This window comes from Symphalangus syndactylus, chromosome 6 (assembly GCF_028878055.3).
Source record: "Symphalangus syndactylus isolate Jambi chromosome 6, NHGRI_mSymSyn1-v2.1_pri, whole genome shotgun sequence".
In the NCBI taxonomy this organism is placed as follows: Eukaryota; Metazoa; Chordata; class Mammalia; order Primates; family Hylobatidae; genus Symphalangus; species Symphalangus syndactylus.
This window is the reverse complement of record NC_072428.2, coordinates 93,742,365-93,758,945: the sequence shown is the minus strand read 5'-3', so window position 1 is coordinate 93,758,945 and position 16,581 is coordinate 93,742,365. Positions and strand designations below refer to the sequence as shown.

General features: G+C 38.1%; 1 protein-coding gene across 2 annotated transcripts in view; it reads left to right on the top strand.

Moving 5' to 3' along the window:
• The window catches only part of RELN (reelin), a 533,709-nt gene that overhangs the window by 283,744 nt on the left and 233,384 nt on the right, over positions 1–16,581 (top strand). For both annotated transcript variants that reach the window (XM_055283529.2, XM_055283528.2), the window contains exon 9: positions 15,408–15,504. In XM_055283529.2, coding sequence (XP_055139504.1) covers positions 15,408–15,504 — 97 coding nt within the window. The remainder of the gene's footprint in view (positions 1–15,407; positions 15,505–16,581) is intronic.

Genomic DNA, 16,581 nt, shown 5'->3' with positions numbered 1-16,581 from the left:
GAATGTTTATTATATGTATCATAATGTGCTTACGTTCACTGTAGAGAAAGCAAAGCCTAAGACACTGCCCCAATCTTTGAGAAGTTCATTATCAAATAGAGGGGAGGGGGTGAGGGGAGAGTCCACGTGGGAGAAGAAAACAAGTATGGCAATAAACATTGCTGATTAACAGATGCAGACTACAGAGGAGAATGAGAGTTTAATTTGTTGGAAAGTCCAGGAAAGAGGGAGGGCTGGAGGGAGGACTTCATTATTTGGGAAAGAGATTGACAAGAGCAGGCATGGTACCACCAGAGGGTCAGGCGTCCCACGGTGAAGGTTAGGGGAATGGCACCCTGTAGGAAGAACAAGACGCCGGAGCCCTGCTAAGAACTGGGGACCAAGGTCAGAGCCAGACAGCAACAATGATACTAATGCTGTCTCCAGATTGCCATGAGTGGAGGAGGGGAGATAGTTAACACTTGCTGCCCAGGATGGGGATTAGTCCTCCTAGAAAATGGGCCAGGCATGAGCATTTGGACGTAGTTTATGTGGGCCCTGGGGAAAGGAGGACGGCCTGGCAGGGAACCTGGCAAAGCCAGACACATTTCTCTTCCTTGTGTTTCATGCAACATGGCAAAAGTTCTCTACTGTGGGCTTGGGAGAAAACTTGCAGGGGGTGGGCACTTGGAAGTGGTTGGAACGTGGCTTGGCATTCCATAAATTGGGAGAGAATGGATCCCTCTCTCCATTATGGTAGGAGCACCAGTGACAATGAAGAAATACAAATATTTTGGAAGTGAGGGAAGAGGGATAGGACTGGAAGGGAGAAAGGCACAAGCAGGGAGGAGGACAGCTGTTCATTTTATATCCTGTGGTCATTGTCCATCTGCCATGAACTGGAAGAAGTCCCCTAATGAGGTTTGGGAAATTCAGCCAGGAAAGTGACTGAGGGACAAAATATTAAGTACAATAAATCACGCACTGTCACATTTAGCCAGAAAGAAAGGTTTGTAAGTCTGATAGTCAAAACAGAGATTATTACTAGTAGCCTCATTTTAAACATAAATATAGAACAGAAAGTGGAAGACAGTTGCTTTTAGAACCTGGTTCTTTTTCTATATATTATGAAAAAAAGTATTTCAAGTATAAACGAAGTATGTTTTTAGTTCAAGTACAGAATACTTTTGAAGATTTTTATTGACTTTATTTTTCTACTTTCTTTGATCTCTCTTAATCCTTAATATCAGTTTTTAGTAGATGCGTAGAATGAAAATTTTGCTTGCATATTATGTTCCCCCATACAACATTGTTCTTGAAATATGTTTTCTCAGTTAATAAACGCTAAATTCCCCCATGAGTATTTTTTGGTGAGCAAAACAGAGGTACAGACATAAACTCTAGACTTCCTTATCCAAATAATTGTTTAATTGATAATTTAGGCTGAGCAAAAACTTTGGACATATTCATTTCTCTAAATGTATAATTTCTATTCATGAAATAATGAATTATCTTAACTTTGATGACCATATTTTACCAAAATTAAATTTGTTTGCTCTGTCAAGAACAGTTCTTGACAGATCCAAGAGTAATTAGAGGATTTCTGTTCATGCAGAATGGAACTGTTCTTAATTAAAGTAATATCTGTGGGCTCTTTTCAGTCACAATTGCTATCCCTGTCACTTGGGACTGAGAAGCCCCAGGACACTTCCCTCCTGGGCTGCCACAAAGCATTATCCGATACAGTAACCATTTTTTCCTGCTCTGCTTCTTACCCGTGAATCAAACTGCTGCCCTTTTGGCTACAGCCCCTGAACTTCGACAAAGCATGAGCTGCCTCTATATGCAGGCATAGGCGAGGCAAATCGAGCCTGTATTTCATGAGAGCCAGAAGCTGCTCTGCATGGTGGGATGTGCACACACTGTCAGACGTCGGGGACAGCAGCTGAGAGCATACCAACCAGGCAGACCGTTGACTCAACCGCATTCCCTATGTAGCCATTCCTCATGCATTTATTTTACCCGTGATCGGAGAATTGGTAAAATAGCACACTTAGGACCACATTCTCATCTTCCCAGTAGATTTTCCCTCGTCTTGAACTCTGTATTCCAAAGGTAATAAGAGTAATAAAAACAATTTGCTTTGAATATTATCAAGCAAGAAGCTAGCTACTAGAAAATAAACAATTATAATTTTATGAAATCTAAACATTAATGGAACAAATTTATTTAGGTAGTCATGTTATTAAACAAAAGGCTCAGATACCTAAAATGTTATATAGCATAGGTTTTTGTACTAGGAGAGGAATAGGAATAAAACAGCAAGAAAACAAAACAACAAAACCATATTAAACCAGCCATCCTGGAAATTACAGCATTATATGCTTAAAACTGGGAGTCATACTTTAGATACTGTTCATGAGTTGGTATTCCTAGACTTGCCATGTCATCAAGATGTTGCTCTACTTAACAGTAGATTATTTTGATGCCATGGGCCAAGAAAGCTAATACTTTTAGGGATTTTCTGGCAGATGGTAAAGAAGGAAATAAAAATCTACGTATGATATAATCATTGTTCTACAGTGCTGTTCATAGAACTATCAAACTATTGATAATCTGGATAATAATGGTCTTATTTGGGGCAGAATTATTTGAAAAAGAATTGCAAAGTAGCAAAGAAGCTTTTACTGTGTTTCTTAATTTTGGGGGAGTAGAGTAAGAGTATTTTCTCCCTTGTGAATAATACTGACCTCAAAATTCACTCTTAGCTTCCAAAAAAAAAGGATAAATGCCAGAACTGCTTATTATACCAATATCTTCATGTTGCTTATCACATTTTTCACATTTCAATGTAGCATGAGGCAAGTCTTTTTCTTGAATGCTCTTGAATTGTACTAGCCTAGAGTAACATATAATATCCCCTGAGAGTAAGTTTCTAGCTTTTTAAAAGCTCCCTAAAATTTGTCCATTCGTCTCTTTCTCTCTTTCCACTCACTGCAACCTCAAGTTAATGGTGCTGTTCTCCATTTATCTATCTAGAAAAGATGAAAGGATGTGCTGATCCTGCTAAGAGTTGTTGTAGTTTGTAGCAGGGAGTTCTGAGTAGCCAGATTGCATCCTTTCTATAACTTTATGATCTTTCTATATCAAATGCTGTTGTTTACATGCAGCTCCTAGAGCTGTGCTTGTCTCTGAGGTCTGAGTTTTGAGTAATGGCAGTGGCAGCACTCGCGCTGCAGGAATCCTCAACAGGGTTCTGTCCAGACGCTCCTCAAGCCTTCAGTATTTATGGGTCCCACTGTGCTATCTAGAGGCATGATTTCTGGCAGTGATTTTCTCCATCTATAAATTCTGTGAGATCAGTTCTCTCCTTCTGTGGCCCTGTGCTGCATTTGAAAAGGCAGCTCATTTTTAAGGCAGAGCTTTGGGGAAAGAGGCTGCTCCCAGCAACCACTACCAATCCCCAAGATAACAGTACCTTCTATTGCATTCTACTGTGATTTACTTTGAAAAGTCCTGGGATTGATGGGGAATGATATAACCAAATAAAAAAAAACCTACCCAAAACTACCCAGGCCTTGAGAGACTAAACACCAATTGATTGATCCTTCTATAAAAGTAAAACAGAATAGATGAAATTCTTGAAGATACAGACTCACAATCCCTAATCTGTAATTTCATATTACAAAAAATATGGAGGTATCACAAGCCAGTTTTTAAAAAATGTATATGGTGGCAAAGTTTGACATGACCTGAATTCATTTGGCAGCAAGACCTGAGTTGAAAGGATTTAAAGCTATTTATGACCATTATTTCTGTTACTTATGTGAATTATCATGCATTTCACTGCAGAAGTATTAATGTGTTGGATTATAGAGTGCTGCTCTAGGCATGGCATATGCACCATATTACCTTTTGGAAATCTATAAGTTAATTAAGTTATTTGAATTATAGAATTCATCTAACCTCAAGGGATTATGGACCTATATGGCTGTTATTCCAAGGGAGGAAGTAACTCTTTAATTTTCAGTAGGAGTTATTAATATATTTTTAAGTGGCTTTGATTTTATATCAAATCAAGCTATTCTTTATACTGTTTGTTATGCCAAGTACTCAAGAGGGATGGAAAGAAAAGACAAAGTTTATTTGTAAATTTTGGAAACTTCCTGGCTCTGTATATATTACGTGCATATTACGGTAAATAGGCTATTGCACAATGAGCAGAATTTTTATGTACTTAATATGGCTGCATTTGATTAGTACATAATTGCTGCAGGTTCATGTGCTTGTGTATTCTTGAGATTATAAACTCTAAAAGCTCTTTAGGATTCTCCAGGCCGGCATAGCACAGAAACATTCCAGTTAGCACGCCTTGGAAGTTTCTGGTTCTCTCCGGCTTGAGTCCCTGAGGTTTAATGAGGTTTATGAGGGTCAATGTAGGCTTCATTTTGACAACACAGTCAAAACTGAATGGCAGGTCAGGTGTGGTGGCTCACACCTGTAATCCCAGCATTTTGAGAGGCCAAGGCAGGTGGATCACTTGAGCCTAGGAGTTTGAGACCAGCCTGGGCAACATAGTGAAACCGTGTCTCTACAAAAAATACAAAAAAATTAGTCAGGTGTGGTGGCGGGTGCCTGCAATCCCAGCTACTCGGGAGGCTGAGGCGAGAGGTTCCTTGAGCCCAGGTGGTTGAGCCTGCAGTGAGCTGTGATCATACCACCGCACTCCAGCCTGGGCAACAGAGCAAAACCCTGCCTTTAAAAAAATATCTTTTTTGTGTGTGTAAACATTGCTTAAAAGTCATTTCATCAATTCTAATCTAGTTGTACTATGGTTCATTTCCATATATAAATATTTTAATTGAGTCAAACCTGCCTTAAGAGAAGAAAGGAATTTCAAAAATTTCAAATTCTTGTTCTATCTTTATTCTTGTCCTGTCATTAAATACATTTGATTGTGCCATGCTAAGTAAAGTGGAAAATGAACTTTGTAGTCTGGATTCCCTTGCTCTGGGACCTGCATTTTTGAAATGTAGGAATGTAGTGCAGTACAAGGTCTGTACAGAGGTGGGTCTGAGTTGTGTGGGTCCACCTTTGAAGCTTTTACCACTTGGGTGAGGGTTAGGGTCTCTCTCTAAGGAAAAAAATACAGTTACACATTCCAAATTAGGTACAAATGTGAAAATTTATTTAGAATGCAAAAAGAAATAACAAATTACAAATTGTTCAAAATTGACTGTACCACAAACTTCACAAAATCAAGAAATATAACATTTTTGTTAACTGCCTGAAATATTCTATAGTACTTTTTTCCTTATATCTTTTTGGCCGTGTACTCTTTTTATTTAGTTATTTTTGTTTTTATTTTTTTTTTTGAGACAAAGTCTCGCTCTGTTGCCAGGCTGGAGTACGGTGGCGTGCTCTCGGCTCACTGCAACCTCTGCCTACTGGGTTCAAGCGATTCTCCTGCCTCAGCCTCCCGAGTAGTTGGGACTATAGGCATGGGCCACCACACCCAGCTAATTTTTGTATTTTTATTTAAGATGGGGTTTCACCATGTTGGCCAGGATGGTCTCAATTTCTTGACCTCGTGATCCACCAACCTCAGCCTTCCAAAGTTCTGGGATTACAGGCGTGAGCCGCCACGCCCAGCCGGCCATGTACTCTCAAATCGCCTTTCCTATGACAACAATTCTGTAATATTTTCTGGAAATAATAGAAAGGGTATTCTGCCTCTAGCTTGTTAGATCAGAGTTGATGCTTAATATTTGCCTTTGCAACTCCTTATTGATCATGTCATTTAGATTTTTAGAATCACTATAGAATTGGAAAACCTCTCTCTTATTTGTATTTCAGGACATTTCAGCTTCCTTTGTGTAGTGACTAATCTTAGCTGCTCTCTGAATTGACGTTACTCATTAAATAGTGTATCATCATTATCCTTTAGTCATGATGCTGGATGCATCAGCACAGTGGGCGTAGGAGTTCCTGGAAGCTGTTTTTATATTGAGAATCACTAGACTACAAAATGGAAAGTAAACTACATAACTATATCACATTAAACCAAAATAAATATATTTCCAACTCAGCTTCTTCTTAGCAGAATCCCAAAAGCAGTTAGGTCTACTCTGACGCCTCCTGACATGAGGGGCAACGTGATGAAGGAGTAGTCCAAATGGAGACAGGATCTTAACCAACTGCAGGTGTTATAAAATATGGCCATCAGACTATATTGCTAGAACTTCTCCCAGGACCTTAGACAGTGCTAACCAAAGTGAAGGCCATGAAGCCGAAGCTTCATCAGCTTCGTGGTAAATCCTCTTCTGTCTATGACAAGCATGTTGGAATTGAACATTACACTTAGATTTGTTACGTTGATAAATATATGTTCACATTCTGACATTTGTCTTATTGACATTTCCTTCTTTCTTATCCCCCTTGCAAGTTGCCTCAACTTTCCCTTTCAAATTCTGATTACATCTTATCTTCCCTTTATTTGATGTTCTATTGCATTTGCCTTGTCTTATAGGGACCATAGAGATTTCTATATACTGCTATAGCTACTGTTCTGATTCTCAGTAAGAAATAATCATTAATGCAAAACAATATTTTTTATTTAATGTAGATATTTTAAGCCATGGATTTATTTTTTTATATTTGGAATATTCTACAGCACATGCACATCACTTTATGACTCATATATACTGACAAACAACTTTTACTGTTGGTATAAATGGGCAGAGGGAAAAGAGCACTGATTTGGGAGTCAAGCCATATAGTCCTTTCTCTGCCAGTTGAACTCCCCACATAACCATGGGTAGTGGTAGAGCTGCCTGGGCCCTTCACAAGTAAGCACGTTCATCTTTGTGATCTCTTAAATGTCTTACCACTGTGGTCGTAAGTCCTAGAACTGGGTAACAACGATGAACCATGAGTTAGGCAGGAATTTAGTTTGGCTGAAAACATGGTTATTATGTTTTCTGTTTCAGTTAAGGCAGCCCTTACAAGAAATATTAAAGCAGTCGCCATATCTTTAACCAGTTGTAATTTATACTTGTCGCTTATTTTGTCACCAGGGAAAGATATTAAACAGAGGAACAGAAATGTAGCATTGGCAGAACCATGTGATGTTGTTACCCAGATAATACTTGGTGCCACCCTGAGATGCTGTCCTTCTGGCTCTTCCTAGAAGAGCATCAGTGTGTATAATAGTGGACAGGGACTATAAATCACCCCATCTCCCTATCCTGCTGAAAATAAATACTACAGAAAAGCTAATGATAATAATAATAATAGTATTATTGTATTTCCAAAAGACACTCTTCCTGGAGTTTAACTGACGAGTCTCGGAAGGGCTTTATTGCCTTCATTCATTCAGGTGTTCATTGATCTCCTCTTCTGTGTGAAGCAGCTCTCAAGGCACTTAGAATTTGTGAAACAAAATCTTTGCTCTGGAGGGGCCAACATTCTGGTGAGAGGAGGCAACCATCAGATAAATGGACATGTCGGAGTAATAAATGCAATGAAAAAATTAAATCAGAGGTCAGTGAGTGATGGGGTTAGCATTTTATTACAGGTGGCCAGGGTAAGGCCTCTGAGGGGCGTGACCATTAAACAGAGGCCGGAATCGTGTAAGAGAGTTAACCCAGCAGAAGAACTAACCAGCGTTAAGAGTCATACCTACTGGTGTTTGGGTGGCCACAACAGCCCTTATGTAAATGTCAGTATTAAATGATGCTTTACTTCTTAAGTGAGAAAGGCTGTTGAGAGGTCTGTTTTTCCTACTTTTTTTTTTCTGATCGACAGCTGAGGTTAAAAGAAATGAGTCTGAATCACAAGACAGCAACTAGGCTTTTGAGTTCACATGTACCTCTAACATAAGAGATACTTTTAATAGTTGGTCGACTCATTGATGAGTTGATTGATTATTTCATCATCTTGGCCTGGCTTCCTATGACAAAAGTGGGAAGTTACTTGTCTATTTTTTTCTAAATGATACCAGGGACAGTACTATTTAAATAGGACCAGAGTAAAAGTGGATACCTATTTCAGTTGTAATTTTAGATTAGGTAAAGTAGTTCCTAGATCAGACCAAGTTTACAATAAAATATTTGTTAGAATTATACTGATGAATCTCTCCAACACTAAAAGGAAGCAACTGTATAGAAATATCTGTCATTCTTTTTATTCCATCATTTTTAAATAACAAGTACAGGGTACTGTTTTACACTGGTAAATACTGTTTCTTTATGGTAAAATTGTAACTTTAGAAATAGTTTTTTTGTTTGTTTTGCTTATCTGAGAGGCCAAAATTTTGTAAAAAAGAAATAGATTTGCAGCCGGGCATGGTGGCTCGTGCCTGTAATCCCAACACTTTGGGAGGCCGAGGTGGGTGGAACACAAGGTCAAAAGATCGAGACCATCCTGGCCAACATGGTGAAACCCTGTCTCTACCAAAAATACAAAAATTAGCTGGATGTGGTACTGCGCAACTGTAGTCCTAGCTACTCGGGAGGCTGAGGCAGGAGAATTGCTTGAACACATGAAGCGAAGATCGCAGTGAGTCGAGGTCGCGCCATTGCACTCCAGCCTGGCGACAGAGCGAGACTCCGTCTCAAAAGAAGAAAAAAAAAAAGAGAAGAAAGGAATAGATTTGCAAGCCATCATGGAATGTGTTATTTAGGAAGCAAACATGAATTACATGTGTATCTTAAATTTATGATTGCAATATTATGTCAGGTTAACACTTTTCAGATAATTGCGTTGGGAAATGTTGGGATATTACTTTTCTTGGAATGCAACTTTTTTAGCTCTCTTTATAGTGCCTTTCCATAGTTTTTTTTTTTTTTAAGCAAATACATAATAAACAAATTCTTTAGAAGGTTAATCTGTGTGTATTTCTTTTGAGCACCCGGTTAGGAGGGTCTTACACTGATCTGGGTGAAAGATGATCTAAGGAGGTGGTGGTGAAGGGAAAAAACGGGTATAAATTTAATAAATATGTAAGTCTGCGTGTGGTGGCTCACACTTGTAGTCCCAACTACTTGGAAGGCTGGGGTGAGAGGATCTCTTGAGCCCAGGAATTTGGGCTGCATGAACTCTGATCCTACCACTGCACTCTAGCCTGTGCAACATAGTGAGACCCCTGTCTATAAACAAATCAGCAGGAGGAGGGTCTACAGGTTTGGGTGACAGGCTATGAGGGCAGGGAAAGGAGAGGAATGATCAGGGAATGTGCAGAGAAAGTGATGCCCAAGTACACATGGTATTTCTTCTTGGTTCAGTTATTCTGTGATCTTCTCCCATGGTAAAACCTGAGAGAGAGTTGAGATGATGACTAGCAGGGGGGTTAAAGGTTCAGTCCTTTTGGTTTTTCTCTCTGTATCAAAAACAAGACCATTATGGCCTTAAGTCATGAGCCTGAGTAGAAGCAGCGGCACATAAACCCGTCCTAATATGTTCATGTACCCTTTGAAAATATAGCACTACTGTAAAAACAGATAAAGAAACAAGAAGAAGAAAGGGTGTTTTGTACACCAGGAGAAGTATAGTGAAGTAGTCAAAAGCATGGGTTCATATCTACTCCATTCTGTATCTCATTTGTTAGTAGGTGTCCTTGGGTGAAAATTTTAAAGTCTTTACCTTAGTTTCCCTACTTGTAAAGTAGAAATGCCTACTAATAGCAGGTCCTATCTGTTCATAACCCCTATAATTGTTCTCTTGAGTTGCTGGAAATTTTTTTGGATGGGTGCTATTAAATTTCTAGCTAATCAGATTTTCTGGTTTCTTTGAATGCTTAGAACTGCACAATTAAATTTTTAACTCCACTCTAGCAATTGTATGCACCTTATGAAGTGTATCTCTTTATCCTAATCTGTCTTACTAGCCTACTCTCAGAGCAGCTCCTTTTTTTTTTTTTTTTTAACAAGTAAAAGGAGATTCTTCTCTTTCCCTACTAGCATATTTACCAATGATGCTAACAAATAGGTGGGCTACTCAGTTAGGTCTTGGTTTTCATATCGTTATTGAATTTATAGCATGTCCAGTTAAGGCAGGGAAATAGCCCAAAGTAAAAGAAACTATAGAGGAAAAATGTACTGTAAGTTCTTTAGTAAGCAGTAATGAATTTAATACTTAGCCCATGAACAAATACGATCAGGCATTACCTCCTTTCTGGGATAAATGAATTTATGAAATGAAATTTTAAAATATTCAATCATAGCTAAAGTCCATTAAATAGAATGCACCAATAACTGTTTTCTAGGTACTTTTCTTGTGTTAATGCCTTAATCTTTACAACAGTTCTGTGAAGCAGTTGCTGTCATTTTTCACATTTTACAAGTGTGGAAGTTAGGACACAGAAAAAGTAAGTGGCTTGCCAAAGGCCACACAGCTTAGAAGTGTCAAAGCTCAGATTGCAACCCTGGCAGCCTGTCTCCCCTATCCATTCTCCTAACCCTACACATAATGCCTCTCTAGAAGATATCTTATGTCAGAGGCAATTTTACTCTAAAAAGTGGAGTACGAAATTATGTATAATTGTTATTAGTGCTAATAAGCATTGAATTCATTATCATGTAGACTTCTTTCAAATAAGAAAAATTAAGTATGATCTGTTTAAGGCTAGGTGATACGTTATAAGATACACCTACTATCAGATTTTTCTCATTACTTCATCATATTACAAATTAGAGAACCATTTTTCTATCAGGTTACAATTTTATTGTATTTCTTCCTAAACACCAAAGTGTTTTAGGTTTTTTTGTTTGTTTGTTTGTATTTGGGGTGGTGTCATTCAAAATGAAAAGGCACACAGAATATTTGGTTGCTGGAAAATCAGTACTTCTAATTTTGACTTACTAAGATTGATATGCCGATTTAGGAGTTATGAATGAAGTATATGAGGTGATGGATATGTTAATTGGCTGATCTAATCATTCTGGAATGTATACATATATCATAACAGCAAACTGTACCCTATAAATATGTGCAATTATTATAAATTAAAAATTAAATTAATAAAAATATTTAAGAATAAGAGGAAAAGGGCCACAAAGGAGACTCAGAAGCAATGGCCAGTGAAGCAGGAGAAAAATCAAGAGGGTGGTGGAAGTGAAGAGAAGAGAACATCCCAGAAATATCGGATCAGCCTTGACAAATCCTGCTGCAAAGTCACATAACCTGAATTTGGGGCCGGGCGCGGTGGCTCAAGCCTGTAATCCCAGCACTTTGGGAGGCCGAGGTGGGCGGATCACGAGGTCAGGAGATCGAGACCATCCTGGCTAACACGGTGAAACCCCGTCTCTACTAAAAATACAAAAAATTAGCCGGGCGTGGTGGCGGGCGCCTGTAGTCCCAGCTACTCGGGAGGCTGAGGCAGGAGAATGGCGTGAACCCGGGAGGCGGAGCTTGCAGTGAGCCGAGATCGCGCCACTGCACTCCAGCCTGGGGGACAGAGAAAGACTCCGTCTCAAAAAAAAAAAAAAAAAAAACCTGAATTTGGGAAAGCGATCTGTTGATTTGGCAGCATGAACTCCCCAGTGACCTGGGAACTAGCCAAGAGTGGTTTCAACGGAGTACTTGAGAGTAGAAGCCTGGATAAAGTGGGGAAAAGAAAATAGATTGTGAGAAAGTGGAGACAATCACTGGACGGCCAACCCCTTGGAGAAGTTTTGCCCAAAAAGGGAGCAAAAATAGGAAGGGAAGGAGCAGAAGGTAGGGGCGTGACATTGAGAAGGTTTGTTTTTTGTTTTTTTTTTAGGTAGGAGATGAGTTGTATATTGGTAGATGTTTGTAAGATAATAGACATTATGCAGGAAAATCACTGCGAGAAATTGATGATGCAGGAGGAAGAGTGGAGGACTCTTCAGAAGCAAGGGGAGGTGAGATCTAGATAGACCACATGAGGAAATTAACCTTTGATTATAACAGAAATATTTCATCCACTGTAAGAGAAGGATGACAGAAAACACTGGTAGGATGGTACGTGTGGATTTGTGGTGAAAGGTGAGGGCATTATAATTTGTGTTCCTATTTTTTGTAATTACATGCTTTACATTGTTAACCTAGTAAGAATGAACGTATACATAGGATTTTACATTAAAATGCTAGAAATTTTTTAAAAGCCAGAATTTTTATACTTGATCATACAAAGGAAGTTATTAAAATGACAAATTCATAGGTACAATTGATAGCAATTTGCCTTATATATTATGGGGTTGAGTAAACAACGTGATAATGTGACAGTTGCTATGACTAAGTTTATCTTTATCATTTACCAACTTGTTTGTCAATTTAAAATCAAGAATTGATAACCAAGACCACTGGAACCAACTACCTTTCACAAAAAAAATCCTTTCTTCTCCCAAACTGGGGCATAGAAGTATTCTGTGCACATCAGTGTATGGGGGCCAGATTTCTTAGACTGTGTGGGGTCCTCAGTAAATTCAGGATGTTTGCTAATTTTATTTATGACTACCAAACCTTAGAAACCCTTAGTCACTTTTACACTTGTTGTGGGTAAAAATGAAGTATATGGGCTTTCCTCATATGCCTGAAAGAACAAAAGAAAGTGTTTGCATTTTTAGACCAGTTTAAGTTCATCAATGCCTCTCAGACCATACCTTGATAGCCAAGGTTCTCCGTTACCTCTCCTCCTTCAACAACTCCTTAAATCCTTAAAAAATTGCTGCCTCAGAGTGAAGGATTACATTGGAAGTGACCTGAAGGAGGGAAACGAACAGGCAAGTAAGATGATATTTTGCATTTGACATTTGAAATTGTCCTTCCTTTCTGGTTTTAAATTTCAACTTTGGCAATTAAATATCTCTGATTTAAGGGAGAAAATAAAGAAGTGCCTGTTACAGGTGCTGCCTGCTTAGCATTCCCTCCTCATTCCCTAAGAAGGTACCTTGAGGGGTGTCACAGTGTCTGGGTACAGGGAGCCAGGAGTGACATTAAGCACCTGGGCACATGAGAAAGGGGTGAACAATGACCAACTCTTTCCTCCTCTTACCCCAGGCAGAATCAAGGAGCCATTTCAATCTGGGCAAGAACAAAACTTATTCTGCTGACCAAAGTCTATGGGACAATGGGATTGCAATTTGGAGGGTTTCTGTGAAGAAAAAGCTTGCCTAGTTATGCGTGCAGCTACACCGGGTGGGAGTAGGGAATCATTTATCATTGGCCTGGTATGTTTGGAAGGGTAGTCTGGTGGGAGTGGCCTCTGAGTGAGGCAGATTTCCAAAGCTGAGGGCTCTCTTGGGGGGTGCTCCTTCCAGCTGGTACCTTCCACCTCAGTTCCTCTGGCATGGGCAGTGCCTCTGCACTGGCTGACCACTCCTACCCTGAGCCCCAATCATGGTCTTCCAGTTGTCCACCCCTCTGTTGGAATCCCCTTGCCTTTTTGGTCATCTTTTTATGTGTGAATGCTTCAAGATAACCCTGGGCCAGTTCTGTTCCTCAGGGTACACATTTGATCTGTAGGAACTGTGCACCTTTACCCTACTGGGGATGGAAGTGCAGCTTTTTCTTCAGAGGACTGAGGAATTGTTAAAAGCACAGAGGTAATGTGATTCTGTTGACTTGCGGAAAGAGCACTGGCAACACTAGCTGGGTGAGAACCGGTGAGGCTGGGACAGGGAGACTGACTAATCACTGTTGCAGAGATCTGGCAAGAGCCAGTGAGGGTCCCTTGACAATGGCAAGGAAGAGATGCATTCAACAAAAACTAATGTTTTAGATATAAGAAAATGTGACTGAGTGGCTGAGGAAAAGTGAGTCATCTGCTGGGTGCCTTTTTGTTTTCTAGATGCATAAAAAAGTTAACCTCATGATGCTGAGATGGTAGCATAAGAAAATAGACAAGAGAAGTCATATTTGTCATCAAGGCCATATTTAGACACTTTTTTATTTTGATGTATGTCAGTTTTCCTTCTCTCTTCTTAATTTGTAAACAATTCACAAGAAATTGCATTCTGTAAGGAACATTTTTGGCTATCATTTGTTGAATGCTTTCCTTTTTCAGAGATTTACCTTATACATTTGCTTTTAAGTAGTTATGGTGTGTAAGACATAAAGGAAGCACACGAGTAACATTTAAATTCTTGAGGATAATTTGAACTTTCCTTCTAAATCACAGATTCTCTGCTAGACCTCATTCTTGTTTGTATTGAAGTTTGTCCTATACATAATCCTGCCTGTCACCATTTCCAGTTGCACAGTTTGATATTTATTTTAAGCAGCTGCTCATGAAAAGTAGAATTTTAGCAACAATTAAAGTAGCATAAGGTGGGTTTCCATTTGAGATCAGGGTTGCTCAGTAGCTTTCCTTTAAATATCCTTTTCTTTCGTGCTTTTCAACTCACATTTTGGCTGTGAGAATAAATCTAGGAAAACTGCTGTTTGGCCTTTTAGTACATTGCCAGTTCTGGCAATTACAAACTAACTGGTTTTGTACTAACCACCACTGAAATAAAATAAATGAGTCTGATTAAAGCTTGGAACCCCTGAGCACTACAAATGTAAAATTGTCAACAGATGCCATTTGCTGAAACTGAGGCTCCTCTATCAGATGGGTGAAAGTTAAACATAAATTGCAGTATTTTTTTTTCTTTTGGTTCATTCATTTTAAAGATAGTATAAAAATTTCTGCTACATCCATTACAATAAACTTCTGGCAAATGTTTCAGGGCTGTCTTGGGCATTCTGAGAGCTTTGAAATTGTAGTCATACTATGCTTTATTATATGAATTCATTCAACATGTAGAAACAAATTCTTATCAGCTTAAAATTTTTCTTTGATGCTAGTATTTCCACTATTGAAAATAATAATGATAAATAATCACCAAATATTCACAAAGGGACATAATCTATATTTTAAATCTGTAATGCTGGTCTATGGGAGAGTAATATCAATCACATCCATAATAGTACTCATTCATTTAGTATTTGAATTTTCTTTACAGTATTTTAGTTTCTCATGTACTGTCTCATCATTTAGATAATACACACACAGAAAAATAATGGTGTTTTTATTCCTCAATGTAATGACTTATGTACTATTTAATATAATCACTCCTAATTGATACTAACTTGCAAGAACAAAATGACCTTATAAGTCATCCCATAATATTTAGTTATTTCTTGGCATAGCACTAAGTATTTATTTTACAATTTAGTAGTTCATGTATCTCTAAAGAAATCTGCAATTTATATTTCTTTTACCTTTTTTCCTGGTTCCTAAGATTATTTATCAAATGGTAGTTACCAGAACAGATCACAGGAAATTGCAGCATCGTTAGAAGAATGAGAAAGTTACCAGGCAAATATCTAATAGTTTAAAAATTATCTAAAATATTTATCAGAAAAGATAATATGTATTTGCACCATTTTTTAACCTTGAAATTTATTGTTATTGCTATTTACAGGGTCAGGTTCATGTCGCTTTAGTTATTCAGACCCCAGCATCATCGTGTTATATGCCAAGAATAACTCTGCGGACTGGATTCAGCTAGAGAAAATTAGGTTTGTTGTAATTTAAAGTATTTTCATAAATTCTGACATAGATGGAATTCTCGTCTCCTATATGCCTTTAATCCAGCACTAACTTTTTCTTTAGGGTAAAAAGGACTCTGGTTGTTAATTATGTTGAATTCTATGGATGCACATATTATGACCGGCCCTGCTCGGAAAAGATATTATTAAAAGTGTCATTTTCCATTCAGAACTTCCTCCCATCAGCAGTACTTGTAACAAACTATTTTTGGTAAAAGTAAATTTGCAATCATAGCTTTCTGATAGCATTCTCCACAAAATAATATCACCACACATTGCTCTAGGTGGCCTGACTGGCCTGCCTTATGGTCTGGAAATACATCAGATGACTACTTAAATCCCTTCCAGTCTGTGATGATATTGAGTTAATAGCCACAGGGCCTTTTACATCTAATCTCCAGTTCTGTCACATCCTTTCTAACTTCCCTAAGGCCAGTTCTAAAATTCTGTTATCATAATTGTGATGCGACTTGTAATTACATATTACATTTTCTTTATTAAAAAATATCCCTCAATAAGAAAATAAGGTAGGATGCTTGAGGATGAAGAAACTCATTCATGTTAAAAAGATTTGGCTAGGTTAGCAAAACTCAAATTATGTTTGCCACTACTGAACAGTTTAAACCATGAAATAAAATTCTAAATGGATACTTATTTTAGGTATAAGATATTTAAAGGAAAAAATACCTTAAACTTTTATAAAGTGATTATTATGATTGGGTTAGCTCTTAAATTAGCATAACTGAAGTAGAATATTTTCTTAGCGGTTTTGTGACAGTTTTCTTTTTTTCTACTAGCTATTTTCTTTATTATATTTCCATATTAAAGTATTATTTAGGGTAGCAGAATAAATATTAGGATGTCAGTATAATATTAAGCCAGTTTGTCTAAAGTTTCTTTGGTAGTGGTGTTTAAAAATAATAATAATAAAATAAAGACTTCACAAATCCTTAGTCTAACTGAAAACTGAGAAAAGTGTTTCTAACTCATGGATTTTAATAGATTGTCTGTCTCTGTGTCAGGACAAAATGTAATGTATAGGCACCT